At 38.6% G+C, this 18,084-nt stretch overlaps 1 protein-coding gene across 1 annotated transcript; it reads right to left on the bottom strand.

Annotated features, from left to right (window-relative positions):
• Nucleotides 1-526: 526 nt before the first annotated feature.
• On the bottom strand, nt 527-12,900 carry LOC112945833 (cytosolic beta-glucosidase-like). Its single transcript, XM_026037504.1, is given in 6 exon segments — nt 527-661; nt 1,639-1,772; nt 2,713-2,817; nt 7,529-7,758; nt 12,063-12,134; nt 12,728-12,900. Coding segments are annotated over 6 exon segments (849 nt in total).
• Nucleotides 12,901-18,084: the final 5,184 nt, after the last annotated feature.

Consider the following 18,084-nt stretch of genomic DNA (forward strand, 5'->3'; position numbering starts at 1 on the left):
CAGTAAAACACCTTCTGAAAAAACAGAATTATGCCTGTGCGCATCCTGAAGACTTTGCCTGTGCGCTTTTGACCATCCTGACATAAGGCAGAAACTGAATTGTAATGGTTTAATGACTTTGCACAGGCATGAAATATTGCATCAGATTGTATTCTGTGAGCAATATGAGATCTAACAGTCAGGTTTTCAGGTGCACTCGACTTTATATTTCACAAGGAGAAGTGTGAGTGATGAGCACTTTTAAACATCAGTGTGGTTGCTTGATTCAATGAAAAACTTTGTCCGTGCAAAACTGAGTTTAAAAATAATAAGTATATGGAGCACATTTTCCTCTATTTCCATCCCAAGACCAGGAAGCAGGGATGAAACTATTTGCTTTCCTTTCAACTAAACATTTTTTTTCTTAATTACTTCACTTTACCCTGATTTACATGACTTTTAGCTTCAAGAATCATTGGTCATTGCTGAACGCAAGTAGGCACAAAGGAAAATTGTATTAAGTTTGCACAATTGATCTTTCATCATGTTAAATGGTACCTTTTAAAATTTCCTGTAAAATCAGGCTCAAATACTGCCATCGTTGACAGTCATCAAGCAGAGCAGGGTCACTTTGGGAAAACCCATTTTCAGTGATGTAAATTATAGGGTTATTATACGTATCCTAGAATGAGAGAGCAGAAGTTTTACTCAGAACAGATGTAAGAAAGCCCATAAAATCAGATGCATTACCCTCTGTCTTTTATAAGCTACAAACTAAAACTAGTTTTCATCAAATTGCACTGACCCTATTAACTTAATTTTCCATGAGCTGACCTTTTATGACTAACAATGGAAAAGCAAAACTGTGCAAATATCCATGAAGACAGTGAAATGACTTATCTTAATGAGAAGACTAAAATATCTTTCCTGCATTAGCATCTGCTTATTGTCACTCTTTCTTAACCCCTTGGTACTGGCAGTCACCACACATCCCATTGCCAGTAGTAGATGCATGCCAGGAAAGCCTTACTGCTGGCATCAGAAAGATCATTTCTGGAGTTCAAAAGATGATATAACATGACCGTGTCATTTAGAACTGTAAAATAACTTTCAAGTACAAAGGCAGTAAGAAAGTACTGAGGCTTCTGCTCTTTATAGCTAGTATGCAAAAATTAAATTAAGAATCCCAAGGTGACTTGTTTATTTATATTCTTATACAATATCTTGTGCCACTAAGATGTGCTAAGGGAGAGGAGAGGAGAGGAGAGGAGAGGAGAGGAGAGGGGAAAAAAACACCTATTATTCACTGTATTCTCAGATCCCCTCATGGGCCAGCTAGTAAATGATTCTGTAAGTCTTATATCTTACCTTGATATAATTTGGAAGGTAATGAAAATTGCATGCTACTATTGCCAGCCATGAACTCCCAGTTGCAACAGGCCAAGAATCCATTATTTATTCAGCTTCATGATTTAATGAAATACTTAACTTATTCTGTATGTTCATGGTCTCCATTTTTGCAAGAAGTGTAATAGTTCACTGCAAAGAAATTAGTAGTACTCATGCTCATTTTTCTTTCTCCTTTAAGGAATTCCAGAAGCCTTAATGATAAGTAACTTTCATTTGAACTTATTGCAGAAATATGGAACTTCATGATACCTGGGTACCTGGATACCTGTAAATATCGTTCTCATAAACTAGTCTAAAGGACAGGGACTTCTTAGTTATTTCTTGTCTTCTCACAAATTTTGGATCCAGAGGTTCTACCCAATCTATCTTCACAGCTACAGACACTGTCCACATTTTTTTCCTCTGAATATCATAAATATCAATGGGTGGAGTGGCCAACACTCCGGAGGGCTGTGCTGCCATCCAGAGGAACCTGGACAGGCTGGTGAGTTGGGCAGAGAGGAACCTCATGAGGTTCAATAAGGACAAGTGCAGGGTCCTGCACCTGGGGAGGAATAACTCCAGGCACCAGTACAGATTAGGGGTCGACCTGCTGGAAAGCAGCTCCATGGAGAGGGACCTGGGAGTCCTGGTTGACACTAAGTTAACAATGAGTCAGCAGTGTGCCCTCGTGGCCAAGAAGGCCAATGGGATCCTGGCCTGCATCAGGAGGAGTGTTGCCAGCAGGTCAAGGGAGGTGATTCTGCCCCTCTACTCAGCTCTGGTGAGGCCGCACCTGGAGTACTGTGTTCAGTTCTGGGCTCCCCAGTATAAGAGGGATGTGGAGCTTCTCGAGAAGGTCCAGAGAAGAGCCACTAGGATGATTAAGGGAATGGAACATCTCTCGTACGAGGAGAGGCTGAGTGAGCTGGGCCTGTTTTCTCTGGAGAAGAGAAGGCTGAGAGGGGATATGATTAACATGTATAAGTTCAGGAAGGGAGAATGCAGGGAGGAAGGGGACAGGCTGTTTTCACTGGTGGACAGCGATAGCACGAGGGGTAATGGCCACAAGCTGAAACACAAGAAGTTCCGTCTCCAGGTGAGGAGGAACGTCTTTCACAGTGAGGGTGACAGAGCAGTGGAACAGGCTGCCCAGGGAGGTTGTGGCGTCTCCTTCTCTGGAGGTCTTCAAAACCCGCCTGGATGCCACCCTGTGCCACATGCTCTAGGTGTGCCTGCTTGAGCAGGAAGGTTGGACTAGATGATCTCTAGAGGTCCCTTCCAACCTTCAATATTCTGTGATTCTGTGATCAAAGCTCTCATTGATCTTTCCAAATCTCCAGCCATTTTCATCTTCTAAGGGCTGAGGTAAGTCAAAGTAGTACACTGTGACCATGGACAGAACACCATTTGCCAGAAAGTCATTAATGAGTTTGTAATAACTGATTCCTGAAAATATTAAAAGAAAAAAAGTGATAAATTAATAACTTTAATACATTTTAAAATACGAAGAAATCTTACTACACATTTTCCTCTGTTATCAGATGCAACCACTCACTCTCCACGGCATGCTGACTGTTACAAGACCCAAAAGCTGGCAAAAATTCTCAGGACACAGTGTCTTCCAACCAAGTACATAAAATGAAATGAGAATGCAGAATTTACAGAATAGATCAGACAGAAACTCCAGAAGAAGCATAATGCTGATGGGTACTAGTTACACAAAAATAAAGTCCTGTCATTTAAATACCTGAATGGGAGCATAGTGACATGTACAAGATCTAAATGCTTTGGAAAAATTCTGACACAGAATTTCTCACAGAATGAGATTCTGACAAATGGATTTGTTCCTAACGAAAATGTTTCTTTCCTTGAAAACTTTACCTTTTAAAAAGTTTACTGTGAGACTCAGCCAGGTAACTGAGCTGATCTTTTATGCTTTGAACTCAGCCAGGTAAATTGTTTCTCTAGACTGTTTTGTTGTCCATCATTCTCCACATCATCATCAAGACAAAGAGGATACTGCTGATGCACTCCATATATTTTAACTACAGATAATCTAGAATGGTGTGAATTCAGTGGTTCCCTCACTAGATAGGATGTCTTGCCAGATCTATATGACATATATGGCTTTCACTGGGCTCTGATAGCTTTTAGATGGAATTTAGGACATTGGTCTCTTTAGCTACCAACATCAATGATTTGCTATTAGTTTATCCAAGAAACCAAGTCTCTTCCTTTTACATTACCACAGCTACAGACAGCTCAGTCCCTCTAGTTGCAAGAAGGAATTATCTCAATTCTGCAAAAGCTCAAGAATTCCAACCTTTCTTACCCTTTCCCTCTCCTCCCTGCCTTGACATGACAGAGACCAACTGTAATTTTCTGGATGGATTGTTTAAGCTGACCAACACTGAGAAAACTTTGGAGATGTATTTCTAGAGGCTTAACAGGAATTTAACTTCTGTTTGGATTTAGCTGTGGCTGACATGAATATGTTTCCTAAAGAACTATTTTTATGCTGCTGAGAGGTCACTGTAAGTTTAAATATCAGGATACTTTAAGCTCTTATACAAGAATTTCTAATTTTGCTTAAACCCAGATACAACTACATTGGTTTTAATCTAATCTAAAATTCAATGGAAGTTCCCAAACCCTGCTTGATTGAAACACAAACTAAGAAAGGATTAAAGAAGCTAAGAATACGGAGGAGAGAGAGAAAAAGAAGAAAGGAAGACTAGGCTGCACAGACTAACAAAAGGTATGATTAGGAAATGATGTATGATACGGTTTATTATTTTTAACAGATTGTGAATCAGAGAATTTTTTACTCCAAAACAGGCCACTTGTTCATGAATAAATATTTTTATACTACACTGGCTTCTTCCCTTAGGTTTTTAGGTTCAGCTTACTCTGTATTGGTATTTAAGAATGCTGACACAAAATCCTATACTACTTTATCCTCAAAAGGACAGTGTAAGACTTAAATTGCCCTAACTTCAAATGGCTGGTCTTAAGGATTTCTGTCAAGCTCTTTTTCTAATATAGCACTTACTGTAACAGGCGATTATGAGCTCCAGATTGAGAGTGCTTCTTCCTGCAAACAAACGGATGCATATGCACCCTTTATCACAACAAGACTCAATAAGCTTTCTAACACAGTAATTCACAATAAATCTCACAGGTAGTTTGCTTTTCCTTCTAAATACAGCAGCACAAAAACACAGCACATTCTGAGGCAATACATGGCTGTGAGTGCACCATGTAAAAAGGGATGGAATTCATCAGAATTTTAATATTTGAAAAAGATCATTCTTGTAATTTGCATCCAGTTAGAAGCAAATTCAGTCTGTTACTACTGTTTCACTTCAGTGACTATTCTGGTCACGAGTTAACTCTTTGCTGATGGGACAGCGAGGTTTACTGCAAAAACTTAATCTGGGGATAATAAAATAATACCTTCACTGGTACAGGATCTTGTTTTATCAGATTTAGAGCAGTGCTCCCAGAAAGACAATAAAAGTTGCCCATTCTAATTTTCAGATTATATATTACTTATTGAAATTTCTAACATTTAAGCACAAACAGCTGTCTTTTTTTTTTTTTTACATATCAATTAAACACCAATAATGGAAAAGATTTATGCTTTGTGTTACCAAGAGAAACTGCACCCCTGAAAAAATATAATTGCCAGGTCAAACTTCCAGATTAATTCATGCTTTCCAAAATAGCCTGATCTCATGTTTATGGCTATCTCTGTATGGCTATCTGCTGTCTCTGTAAGCAGAATGCAGAAGGAAGGTTCTGCATTCTCCTGGGGAAAATAAGTACAGGAATACCAACAGGTATGCACAACTTGGAATGGAGATTCTTCAGACATTTAGGGATTACAGACATTAAGAAACACATCGGAAAATGAAGGCTTGTTCTTCTCTTTTCCATCTTTATCCCCCATCTTGATTCTCTTTTTTTTTGCTGAAGTAGGGCATAACACCATTTCTCTGAGACACTATCCCTATGCCAGCTACTTCTGTTCTCCTCCAGACTGACATCTAGCGTTTAGCAGCTAACTTAATCTGCTCAGAAAAACTCCTAGGGTAAAAATATTTGTACAAAAATTCTTTAAAAAGAAATTTGGGATAAGTTTTAACCTAAAACCTGACGTTTTTTGGCAATAACAGACCTACAGGATTGCTGCTGTAAAAGAGCTCCCCACCACCATGCTATGAGTTAGAAACAGAGGGATTTTAAAGGTTTCAGATGTCCTAAGTTTTAGGTGTGAAATTGGTAGTGAATCAGTTGGTGTGAATGATTTTATTTGAAAGGACAGTGCTCTAAGCTTTCTAATTCCTCACATGCTCTTTAAAAAATGTTTATATAGGAGATGATGGCCTTTCCTTGCGATGCAGCTACGATTGCTTCAACAGATCACTGCACAAGGGAAGTGAACTCCTGCCTAATGAAAACTGGCCTACTTGGAGTTCTTCCAATGCCCTTTTGCTAAATGTAATGTTCATAATATTAATCAGGCAACTGCTTATACTGGGAATCAAGTGAATGTTTTCTGAAATTATAGCTGAGGTTTGTCAAAACGTTGGCTTTCCTTATGAAGCACATCCCTCATGTCTGTTTGCTCTCTCCCACTCTGACAACTAAACAATGAAGCCTGTTCAGGAGCAGTGGCAGACGTGGGAGAAAACACAAGTTCTCAGCTAAATATAAATTCAGTAGGCCACCAAATGCATTCCTGGAGAAGCTGTGCTAGTAAAAGCAGGCTGTGTGCGGCACATGGTGTTGGCAAAGGTGCAGCTTGCAGTGAGGCCCCTGTGGGAGGCTGGTGCAGTCCTGCAGCCCTGCTCTGCGGTGGACATGGTTGGTTGGTCTATTCAGAGCAGAGTCACCAGTTCCCCTTGCAAATTCTTGAAACAGGCTCCTCTGCTTGCTGGTGGGAAGGGCCTCCTGCGGGATGCAGAGCATGGGCTGCTGCCCACTTCAACAGCTGAAATTCTGCAGGACCAAATTTCTGCAGCGAAACATTCCTTCTGCTGGTATTTTCTGGTATGGATAACAACAACCTCAAGGTGCATCTTTTAAGACATCCTTTCTTTTGCAGCTTTCCATCTTTGCTATCTTTAAAGCAGTGCAAGAAAAGAATTGCCAAGGCAAACCCTACTACAGCAGTACAAAGAGATTTTCTCTGTTGAAATGAGATTCAGAAGAGAGGAGATAGGGTTGAGATTCAAACGTTCATCCAAGCCTAATTTCTTTTTTTTTTTTTATGGGAACACTCTGCCACCGACACACAAGAGGCCTCAGATAACTGCCCTGGTTCTCCTATCCTTGCTGGTTCAGTTTCATTTCCTTTTATTTTTTATAATTCCCTCATTTCTTTTTTTTTCCCCCCACACTGTGGAAGCAAATCTACCCTCTTCTTGCTTTTCACAGTAAGTCACCTTCAGTCTATACCTGAGAAGTTAAAAAAAAAATAAAGCAGAAGTGCAACAAATTTTATATCTGACATTTAGCAATCTGACCAGTCTGTTTATGTGCTGTGTCCCTGTTAACTTACATTTTACATTGCTTGATGAGATTGTGAAAGCCATTCCTTTCAGAGCAGGAACTGGCTTGTGTTTGACACAGAGCTAAGCATAATTGCTAGCTGAGTATGAAAAATTCCTCCTCATTTTCTAAGTAATGAAAATATTTGCAGAAATTCTGTCTCTCTTACACAGTGTAAAACAGTAGATGTGGAGTTCAGTACATATGGTTATACTGACAAACTATCTAAATGTATTGGCCAAATAAGAGATTTGTCTTTTGAAAGCCATCCAAAGATATTCTCATGGCTAGGATCCCTGTAAGTATAAACATTCTGATGAAACAAAGTGATTTAGAGCTACAATTTAAAAAAATGGAGTAAGCAAAAAAATACATAGGAAACATAATGCTAATCCTATTCCCAAAGATTGTGCTATCCAAGGGGACCTAGAATATTAATTAGTAAGTTGTTGCAAACCTATAAAAATCATCCCATAATTACTGTGAAAAAAGTTGCAATTTCAAAGCCACACTGCAGAATAGCATACTGGATTAATTATGCCAGACTGCAGCAATAACCTTGAATTAAAACTGCAACCTTCTATTTTTAAGAAACAATTGCCTTTCTGGTTGATGAAACCTGTCGTCCCATCAGGTAACAGACGTGACCAGGAAAGAGAAAAGCGATAATGAGTCAATCCAAGCTGTTTGATACATTTCAAATCTTCCTCCCACAGAGTGTAGCTGCCACAAGCTACATCACCAGTCTGGTTCTTGAAAACTCGATCTCCTCCCTGATGGGTGAATGTGTCCCAGCCATTAAGGCCTTTTCCATCTGCATTCCAGCCTCCTGATTAAAAAACAAAACTTGGTCATTACACTTCTGACATCAAAAGACATATGTTGAATGTAAACATTTATCACAAAGCAGACACAAGAATCTCAAAATCTTATGAGCAAATCAAGCAGCATTTGTACCCCCTCCTCCATATTATTTGAAGTAAAAAATTTTCAAGCATTAGTAAGTATTTGTATCACATTTTGCATTCATTCATATTTTTCCCTGCTGTTAATTATTTGAAAATCCTATTTCAAAAAACATTCAGAGTTCTGACATTCAGAGTTCATAATTTCTTAGCCAAAAATCAGATGCTTGCAACTCTTGAGATACTGCATGTTCTCACAAAGGGCATTTTTGAAAGCAGTTTCCATCAGTAAATGTAAAAGATCAGTCCATATCAAAGAAAGCCTTTGGGGTACGAGAAATACATCCAACAAATAGGCACTTACGGCTTTCTGGATGTCCTTTGAAAATCCAGACAGTCTGTTAAAAAGAAAGGAATGCCATTATGAGCCATGGCCCTAGGCATCTACAAGATGAATTAATAACACAGCTCTGCAAATCTTCTGCTTTTTGCTTAGCCAAACATTCACAGAAAAGAATTTTGTAGGTTCAAAATCCCACTTTCTTCACCACTTTCTTCAGTCTCACAGCTTTGAGAAATTCCTTTACAATTCTAAAGTTGAGATAGAAGTTACCTTTAAAATATTTGAAATTTAGTTACTGTTTGCGATCTGACATTATATGGTATTTAAACAAAATAAATGTACCTTTCTTCATGGCAAGCTTCTTTATCTTTTCAGAAGCATGCTGTAGCCCAGACAAACTTTTAATTTTTAATGTGAACAGCTCTGTAAACTTACTCCTGCAAGGTGTGATTTTATCATAAAATTCCAAATAACCCTGAAACATCAAGCTGCTTTTCCCAGCGAGAATCTTCAGAGCTTCAGTGAATGCACTGTCGTGGGTTACTCTCTAAAAACTAAAATGACATTGCATGTTAAAATCATGTATAAATTAAATATCAGTTGGGTTGTAAGATTAATAACTATATAATAGCTACATATCAATCCTCAATAAAAGTGTTTTAATAATCAATTAGTATCATAGAAATTAGAGATGGAGGAGAACTATTAGGAGGTCATTGAGTCCATCCCCTGCCAATGCAAGATTGCTCCCTTAAGTATATTCAGTGCTTAATACACATCTGTCTTATTAAATCTAAGTTTAATGCAAGGTTAAGCATATTGAAGACACTTAATTTAAAGCATTACTAAAATCTGTAATATCACTTCTATAACCTAGCTTTTCAAAGATCATTGTCACATTTCATGTTCTTTACAGAATTTTATCACAGCGCACGAACACCAATACATCTACATTTGGTTGATCAGTAAATTAAACTCTTACAGAGGACAACCTTCAAAGTAGGTCAATTTTTAGATCCAGACAGTTTAAGTTTCTCTTCCTCTCAGATTTTATCACCAACTTTGGTATGTGACAGAACATTCCTCAGAAGAAAATACAGTACTAAAAGTTTTCTCTGTGCTGCTTTTGATTTCAAATATACCTACTGAAAAAAAAAGGAAAAGAAGGAAGGAAGGAAGGAAGAAGGAAGGAAGGAAGGAAGGAAGGAAGGAAGGAAGGAAGGAAGGAAGGAAGGAAGGAAGGANGAAGGAAGGAAGGAAGGAAGGAAGGAAGGAAGGAAGGAAGGAAGGAAGGAAGGAAGGAAGGAAGGAAGGAAAGCAAAACTAGTTGTTTTCCAGGGAGTACATGAAGGAATAAATAATAACTCTTTAGTGGTATCTTGTAGTAGAAGTAAGTCTTTAACAACAGACCTCCTGCAATGCATCTGAAACAGTTGCCCCAATCTGGACTATGATGCAGTTCCTTTTCCCCATGATTGTGGAGAAAAGAAGCTAAAAGGTGCCGTATGGGGCACATTAATTTTAGAATCTCCAGCTTGCACAGACACTGAGCTGTTGTTTTTTGTCTGCCTTTCTCCAGCAAAGGAGGTAGGAGGGAGAGGGGGATGCACTGGATTTTCAGAGTAGGACTGTGCTACCCTGATGGTCATTATCAGCAGAAAACCCTGAGCGGAGTGTGGCCAACAGAGCCACTTTGAAATGTTCTTCAGGTTGTTCTCTATACAGGAATGAATAACTGAGCCAACTAGACAGAGGAAGCAAGGCCACAGAAAGCTCCACATACACTAATATATTCTGCAACCAGACAGCGCAGAGCTCTGCGCATCTTCAGCAAGCTCCAAGGACCTGGGCTTGCCCCTTTGGTCTTGCTCAGAAATCGCTATGCTGCACACCAAGCATTCACAGTGCAGACATACACTGAGTTTTACACAGCTTCGGGGCCAGGAAAAACAGTGACAACGAACTGATTTTACATTTCAAACAGAGGTGAGACTTAGCTACCAAATTATTACATATTATAATAATGTCATCAAATGATTAAAATCAATTATCATGTAACATGCTGATGGCTATTCCTCATTCTCTACAGTTATTACAGTGGAATAAGGCAGAATATTTTTTCCTTTGAAGTGAAGCTAGTGTAGAAATATTACTGATCAGAGTATTTAAGTTTTCATGTACCTTTCCAAGCTACACTTTTTCTAATTCAGTTGTGCTTTCACCTTTTGGAGTGACATTTTCTTGGCCTGGTCTCTGCCCAGAAGGTGAAATTTTGTTTGAATTAATGCAGTTCAACTATTTGGCATGAGAAAGAAGTGAAGAAAACCACTTTACCATTATGAGAATTTTTGCAACTTTTCCCTCTCCCTCCCTCCCCCCTCAAAATCAAGAAGAGAGTTGAAATTTAGCATAGAAATGGCCCTCGGTACGAAGAAGTGCCTCTGAGTGTTCTGGTGCAAATTGATTTTGATTTGACTGAGTCATGAACCTTTGAAATCTGCACTTTGAGCATGCAGAGTACAATTGGTATGATTTTTTAGCACTTTGAAATATACAGAGTAAAGAAAGTTGTGCTGTGCATACATACATAGCTGACAGTAAAAAAGAAAGTAGCCTGTCAGCCCTTGCCTCATCTACCCTGCATCTCGTGATATGTGCAGCAACTGAGTTTGGACTCCGTGAGAACTATTGCTTCAATCACGCTGCCTCTAAGTCAGAAGCTGCAGTTTCCTGAACCTTCAGGAGGAGGAATTCCCTACTGAATTTCTTACTTCTGTGGGAATAAGGTCATTGGAGTAGTGTCTAGACCACATTATAGATTTTTTTAAAAGTTTCTCCCACTCAAAAGCCTTAGGAAAGCTCATTAAAATTACATTAAGAGAACATTAAAGTTGAACATCCAGCCACTCAAAAGGCAGGAAATTATAATGTCATTCTACAGGCACACACAATTCACATTTTAGAAACCAGTTAGTGGAGCAATGTGCACTGCAGGACTCGAGTTAGGATCTGGCCCAGAATATTGATTTGCAGGGAACACAGACTTGTTCAGAAGCTAACAGAGCTCATTAAAAGGTTCCAGCTATGGACAAGTATTCTTATTTTCAGCAACAGTCAGGAACTAAAGGCTACCTCCTCAAAGACAATTTGAGATCTACAACTCTCATTTAGGTATTGAAATCAATGGGAGATAAGTGCCTCTATGCTACAGGGTATAATCTGAGAAAAATCTGATCTATATATATTTTAAAGGCCCCTAAACACACATTTATGAAGAGATATAGGTTGGGATTATGGCTTTTGGGGTCTCTATAATTTTTGCCTTCCCTCCTATGCTACATGATCTCACATGGTGGTGGACAAACCATTTTGTCAGTGTCTCCAGTCACTGGAATATGATACACACATCTTTGTGAAGGGATCTCCACTAGTACAGCTGTTAAGCTCTCAGTTGACTGTTTTTCGTATTCCTTGGAGACTAATTCCATATTGAGGACTCCTCTGTCACTACCAACACCTGAGGAGGGTAATTCTCCCATTCATTCTGTTTGGGAATATTCAATAGTAATCTAGTTAGATTCGCTCTAGAGAGAGGAAATACTCAGGTACTATTGGGGAAATTACTTATTTCTGCTGTTTCTCTCTCAGTAGTTGGGGAATGGCTCCTTCTCCCATTATATAGTCATATTTCTGAGATCTGAAACCTTTTTTGCTCTCTTCTTACTGCTTGAGCCAAGAGGATTTAAAGGAAGTGCTACATGGATTTGCATCAGATTTAGCATCTGTGTAATGAGTCAAAGATCAAAAGCTCTCCTCCTTGGAACCAGATTCTGTGCTTATGTTCATTTAAACTCCCTTTCCACTTTGGCAGATAAAAGTTGATATTTTCAATCTGATACACTGCTGTAGCTGCACCTCAAGGAAATCCAAGTGGAAAGGCAATATCTTCTGGACACCAGCTGCAAAGGACAGGAAAACACATTCTCCAAAACTGTGGAGATCTGAGCTTACTAAAGAAAATGGTTTTTGGCCACCTCACTCTTGCTCTTGTTACAAGCAGATTCTAGATTGAAAAACAAAAACCAAACCCCCAAGCAGTGTCACCCACAGAAGGATAAGCCGTAGACCTCTCCAGATTAAAGCAATGAGGTCCAGTCAGCTAACAGGGAGAGTAAAAAAGGCAAGTGCAGAAGCCTACAGCGGTGACAGGAAAGAGCTCTATGACAAAGCATGAACAGACAGTATGGGTTTCTGTTCACCTTCCCTTGACTTCCCTCTTTCTCTCACCACCCAAAAAAGAAGGACTTGGCAGAGCTTCGCCCAATAAAAATTCTTTGCCAGCCTGGCAAAGAATCATTTCCAACCTTTTGCTAAGATCCAAAAACTTGCACTCTCTCTTCTTTCTGGCATCAAATGAATATTTTTCTCTCCAAACAGCAAAACAATTGGCCTGATCATACCTGGTAAGGGGAAAGGGGATGCTTTACCAGGACACATTTAGACACAGAAACCACTAAGTAGTAGAGGAAGATCTGCATGGGAGTATCCTTACTGTCCCGTTCTTTCTAGAGCAGCAATGACAACTGCATGGCACGTGTGCCAGAACCAGTATCTGCAAAGCAGCCCTAGATCTCTTCCTCTCTCCTCTGTGAGTGCTACCACTGCTCCCGTGGCACCACACTGGGAGGGAAGCAGTAGCAGCAGGAAAACTCTAGATAAGATCATACCAAGTGGGACAGGCTGTAAATAGTTTACCGTCCCTACCCCAAAATCTGCAATATTTAAATTACCTTCACACCTGGCTCACTAGATGGCACTACGGCAAAGGTGCTTCTACTTTGCTACACCACTGTGCAGTGAAACTACGCTTATAATTCTGAAGTACCCATTACAGAAGGAGGCAGTGCAGAGGGGAAGCAAAATGGAGCAGGGTCCTACAGCAGGCAGGTACCTCCTCAAGAGTTTTTCAAAGAAAAGTGAAAAGCTCCATGAATGCAAAGGTACAAAGCAGGGAATGAAGCACAACATACTGACATATGGTTTAGACAAACATACATTCTGTATATGTTTTATACAAATGGAGCAAAATTGCTCCATTGAACTACTGTAACTCATGTTCTCTGGCTGAAGCCATATCCTACTTCAGGCATATCCTACTACAGCACCAAAAATCCTAAAATCAAAAATTCAGTTGCAAGAGGGTAAGTATTGGACAGTTAACAATAAAACTCATCAGGGACATCTCAAAAAATGATTAATAGGCATTAGTGAACTACAGCAATTGTGCCTATTTTTCCATCATTGAATATTATTGGTAGGTACCTTTGAATATGTGACATTAAATCTTTTCCCAGAAAATCATACAGTTCAATTTCACAGGAGATATAATAAATACGTAACACAATAATAGGTGGAGAGGGGCAGACAGGAGATAGTAGCAATAAAAAAAAACAATAAAAGGTTTTATAAAAACGCTCAACCATAAAAACAAGGCTAAAAAGTGTCACTGCTGATTTCCTGGCAGGAATCAACAGAGACAGAGATGGGTTTTAGGAAAATATTTCATAAGCAGGCTGGGGAAGCGAGAAGAAAATTTGCCTCAGAGGTAAAGGCAGATTCACAGTAATGAGATAGCAGACTATGTCAGATAAGTAGGTGATACTGAAAGATGCAGAGCTTCAGCATTCAGAGAAGCTGAGTTTATGGCAGCTAGTCTCAAACTTATCTGGCAGATCAATTTCTACATTTTTGACCTCACTTTTGGTCACATTTCGGGACTCATGAACCCACCTTTTGCCACAGAAAGGGGACTTGCAATTATATTTCCATTAGACTTGCTGCAGGTCATGACTTTGGGATGCAAACCACCGAACACTAGTATTTAATGCCTGACTGATTCAGCTTCATTCTTACTTTGGTCATTTTCCCCACATCTAATAACCTCAGCCCAACTTCAAATTCAATATTCCTTTGTTTTGTCCAACTCATACAGGTCCAGAGCTGAATCTAATTAATAAGAGCCGTCAGTTCCACCCAGAGGCAATTTTTTTCCAGACTAGATTTGGAGTTTTTTTGCTTTACATTTGCATTGACACAGACTGTAACAAGATGAGCTCAAGCCAAGTCTTCCCTGGAAAAATCGAGCAGCTCTTGGATATCCAAGTGTACTTGGATAAAAATATTTTTTGGCAAGTCAGTACAGACCAAGCGTAATTGGCCCTGATACTAAAAGCTGGCAACCTATCTTTCTGAAAAGGTGGATATTCTATTAAGATGAAGGATGAACAGATTTTGGTGTTGGTACATAAGATCATATGGGATTAATCATTATTAGAGGTGATTATTTCCTAACTGAATCTATGTTTCCTAGCTTCATATTACAAATGATTTTAATAGTGTTTACTATGGAATTTAGAAATTTAATTTTGCAAAAGTGTGAAAATTAAACCCTCTTTCTTGAAATTGTACAGCACAGGAACAGAAGTATACAGCTGCTTTGAAAGCAAGATCATATGTCTCTGAAACAGCTAAAGACAGAAGAAATTCACATTTTCTGTGAGCTGTCTTTGAAATTGCTAGTCATAAATTTAGCTTCTATCCCAAGCATTATAATGGAACAGCTATTGAGAAAACAAATTTATTAAAACACTTTGAAGTCTGCAAGGCAAATTTGATTTTTTAATAGTAATTCAAAATTAATGAATGGAAAGTAGATGTGTCTGAATTTTAGCACTTTACTACTTTATAATATTTTAGAACTAAATGTAGGTGCTGTTAACTACCTTATAGGGACAGCTTCCACCTTACACTTTCTGCAACTGAGGACTCCTAACTTTCATTCTCTAAATTGAGCCTAAATTAGAAGCTTCTACAAGACTGTTGATTAGCCTCTTTTCTCTCATCTCCAATGTGTCAGAATTCTGTTCCCAAACTTAAATCAAATTGGAAATGAACTATCATGTTGACTAAAATGAAGGGTGATGACAAACAATGAAGGGTAATGATAAACAATAACTTTGAAGGGAGGCATTTAGTGTGGTACACAAAGATTAGTATTACTTCTGATCTCATTTAATAGCTTTAATAATGAGCTAGAAGAGGGAGTAAATGGTACATTAATGAAATCTGCAGATCTATTAAACTAGGAGGAGCTGAGCACAGTGTTGAAAATGGAGAAATAATACAAGGGGTCATGTCAAGATTAGAGACACAGGCAGAATTTTGCAATGAGATTCAGTTTAGAAAACAGAAGAATATCTGGGCTGAAAAAAAAATGTGACAGGTGGTAAAGGTGAAAATCTGGACAGCTGTAATACTAGGAGAGATTTAAAGTTAAGAATATCAGAAAAAAATGCGTGAGAATATATAAGCAAGCAGTGGAAAAATAATCTTGCAACTGCTCTTGTGCCTTTAGCCCTTTTCTGTAAGATGCATTTAGCCTGAGCACTGGAAAAACAGGCTACCACTCATACGTATAGGAAAACAACAACAAACAGTATGTCTTGCAGCTACAGAAATTCTTCAAAGAAGAAAAATTAAAAGTAATCAATAAAGTTAGCAAACAGTATTATCCTTGAAGTGAATGATGTATCAGTGACCATCGGGCTAAAAGACAGTAAAAGAGCATGGCACAGTGAAAAAATAATATATTTTCCTATTCCTTACAGTAATTGCATCATGCAGTTTGACTTTTTTTTTTTTTTTTAATATTCTTAAGGAAACTGCTCATCAAACACCAGCTGCTACGAACTTTCAAATACCAGATAGATGTGTACAATACCTTGGAGAGATACAGCTAGTTGTGAGCTAGTTAATTCCTGTGGAGGAGCTCACACAAATTAGTCTTGCTGGGAATAACTGTCCATTAAGTATGGCGATGTGCCAAACACCAAGGAAGTGCACCACTTCCTGTGTCAGAAAGTACTTAGATAATTCTGCACGCCACAGCATTAACCTGTATAGTATTTGTATAAAATGATATTGCACATTGGTCTTCAGTCTTCAAAACTCCTTGGTAGTTCATGGCTGTCCTTCCTTGGACCTGTCTCCCTAGGTCTGGCCACTTTGAAGTTCATTCCTGTTTCTCTGAGAACCCAGCAACACGCTGAGCCAGTTTTGAATTTTTACATTTCAGTAAAAAAAATGGGAAAGGCTCCTTCATGCACCAAGTTCCCTGCTGACTCCCATTTCTGGATTGTTTGCCTTTTCAGTAAATAAACTTACAAACAATGAACTGTCTTGTAAAAATGTTAGGGGAAAAATCATAGACCAGAATCATAGACAAATATGGGAAAAGTTCTTCATAAATGAAACGCACTTGCTGAGCCAGTTCCCCTTCCCTGGCATTACAGAGACAGCTGCCTGTATTTTGCAAAAATGGACAGTGTCAAGTAGTTTGTAGAAACTGCCTAATGGCAAAGTTGCTTGATATGATTTTGCCAATAAAATGTCTGTGGATGATAATCAAATTGAATGCAACCGGTTAGGATGACTTCTCTGCATAATTTTAAACTGCACTGTTTAAAATAGAAGTCCCAGAAATCTTAACTGGATGTGAAAGCAGTACAGTTTCCCTGTTCATGTCATAAATATATTTTTCCTCACAGCCAAATTTTCAAACCCAGGCATATATGATCTTACTTGCACATACCATATTCTATTTTATAAGGAGTATAATGAGTATTTTTTTTTTCTTATCTAAAATATACACTTTGGAATCCCAACATCTCAAGCAAGAGCCTCACTTTGGAAGATCATTCAACTGCTCACATGAATGCAGATATGGAAGTCAATTGTGCCTCTTTTGAAAACACAGGCCCAATATCCAGTGTCAAGATAGTTTACAAAACTCCTCTTTTGTTAGGAATTAAATCAGATTTGTATTTATCCTCAGAAACCTAACATCTCTTCAGTTTTATTCCTTAGACTCACATATATCCTCTCTCTGCATCATCCTCCCACCCTAACCTCTCAACCTAAATATTTCCCAGCACAACACAGACCTTTCTTGTGGACTTTTGACTCCATGTGCCAGGCTATGGGCTCAACAAGAAGTGGGCATGAGTCTGGCAAAAGCAGGGTAGAACATGTGCAGACCACAGCTCCTGTTCCATGCATGTTATGAGACTCCTGGCTGCATTTACTGCTCCTCCAGAGGGAATGGTCCATTCCAGTCACACAGCCTGGCAGAGCAGGTAAAAAAAGAAGTTGAGAGGTCTGAGTGTTGTCATCAGGATGATGCAACATTTTTCTTTGTGTCACTATCAACCCTCCAATCAACAGACATCATTAGCCAGTTTCAGTTCAATTTGACAGAAAACTAAGATTTTGAGGATATATGGCTAAATAAACTGTATAGATTCATATCAGTGTAGTAAAGCCTGAAATGAAAGCACAACTATAATATTAGACACTTGAGAGACACATAGGAGACACATTACAAATGCTGATACCCATGGGAAAAACTTCAAGCAAGATGCACAAAACCACAAAAAAAAAAGTCAAAAATATCCAGACAAACCTGTTCTCTAAAACTGCTAATGATCATGGAACTACTTGTTTTTTTTTCAGCTGTGTGCAGATCTCCCCACTAAAACACTAATAATCTAGAAAAACACATTTTTTTTTCCTTTTAGATACTATTTTTTTTATTTTAGCACATACAAAGAATAAGCTAGGAAAGGATTCTGCTCAGGATTCTGATTTTGTACTGGGGATATGCTGACTAAACCAAACGATTTCACCATTTATGACATGTATTAAGTCCTGTAAAGTCACCACATTTTGTTTTCAGAATGGGCTAGAAATAGTGTAACTAGTTTTTATAGCACTGAAACTGTATCTTTCATTTTCTCTTCTTACAGAAAGGCTGTTTCTAATGTCACTGACTATGACTAATGACATTGACTA

Source organism: Nothoprocta perdicaria, unplaced genomic scaffold (assembly GCF_003342845.1).
Source record: "Nothoprocta perdicaria isolate Ctin4 unplaced genomic scaffold, notPer1 scaffold_2, whole genome shotgun sequence".
NCBI classification, from domain to species: Eukaryota; Metazoa; Chordata; class Aves; order Tinamiformes; family Tinamidae; genus Nothoprocta; species Nothoprocta perdicaria.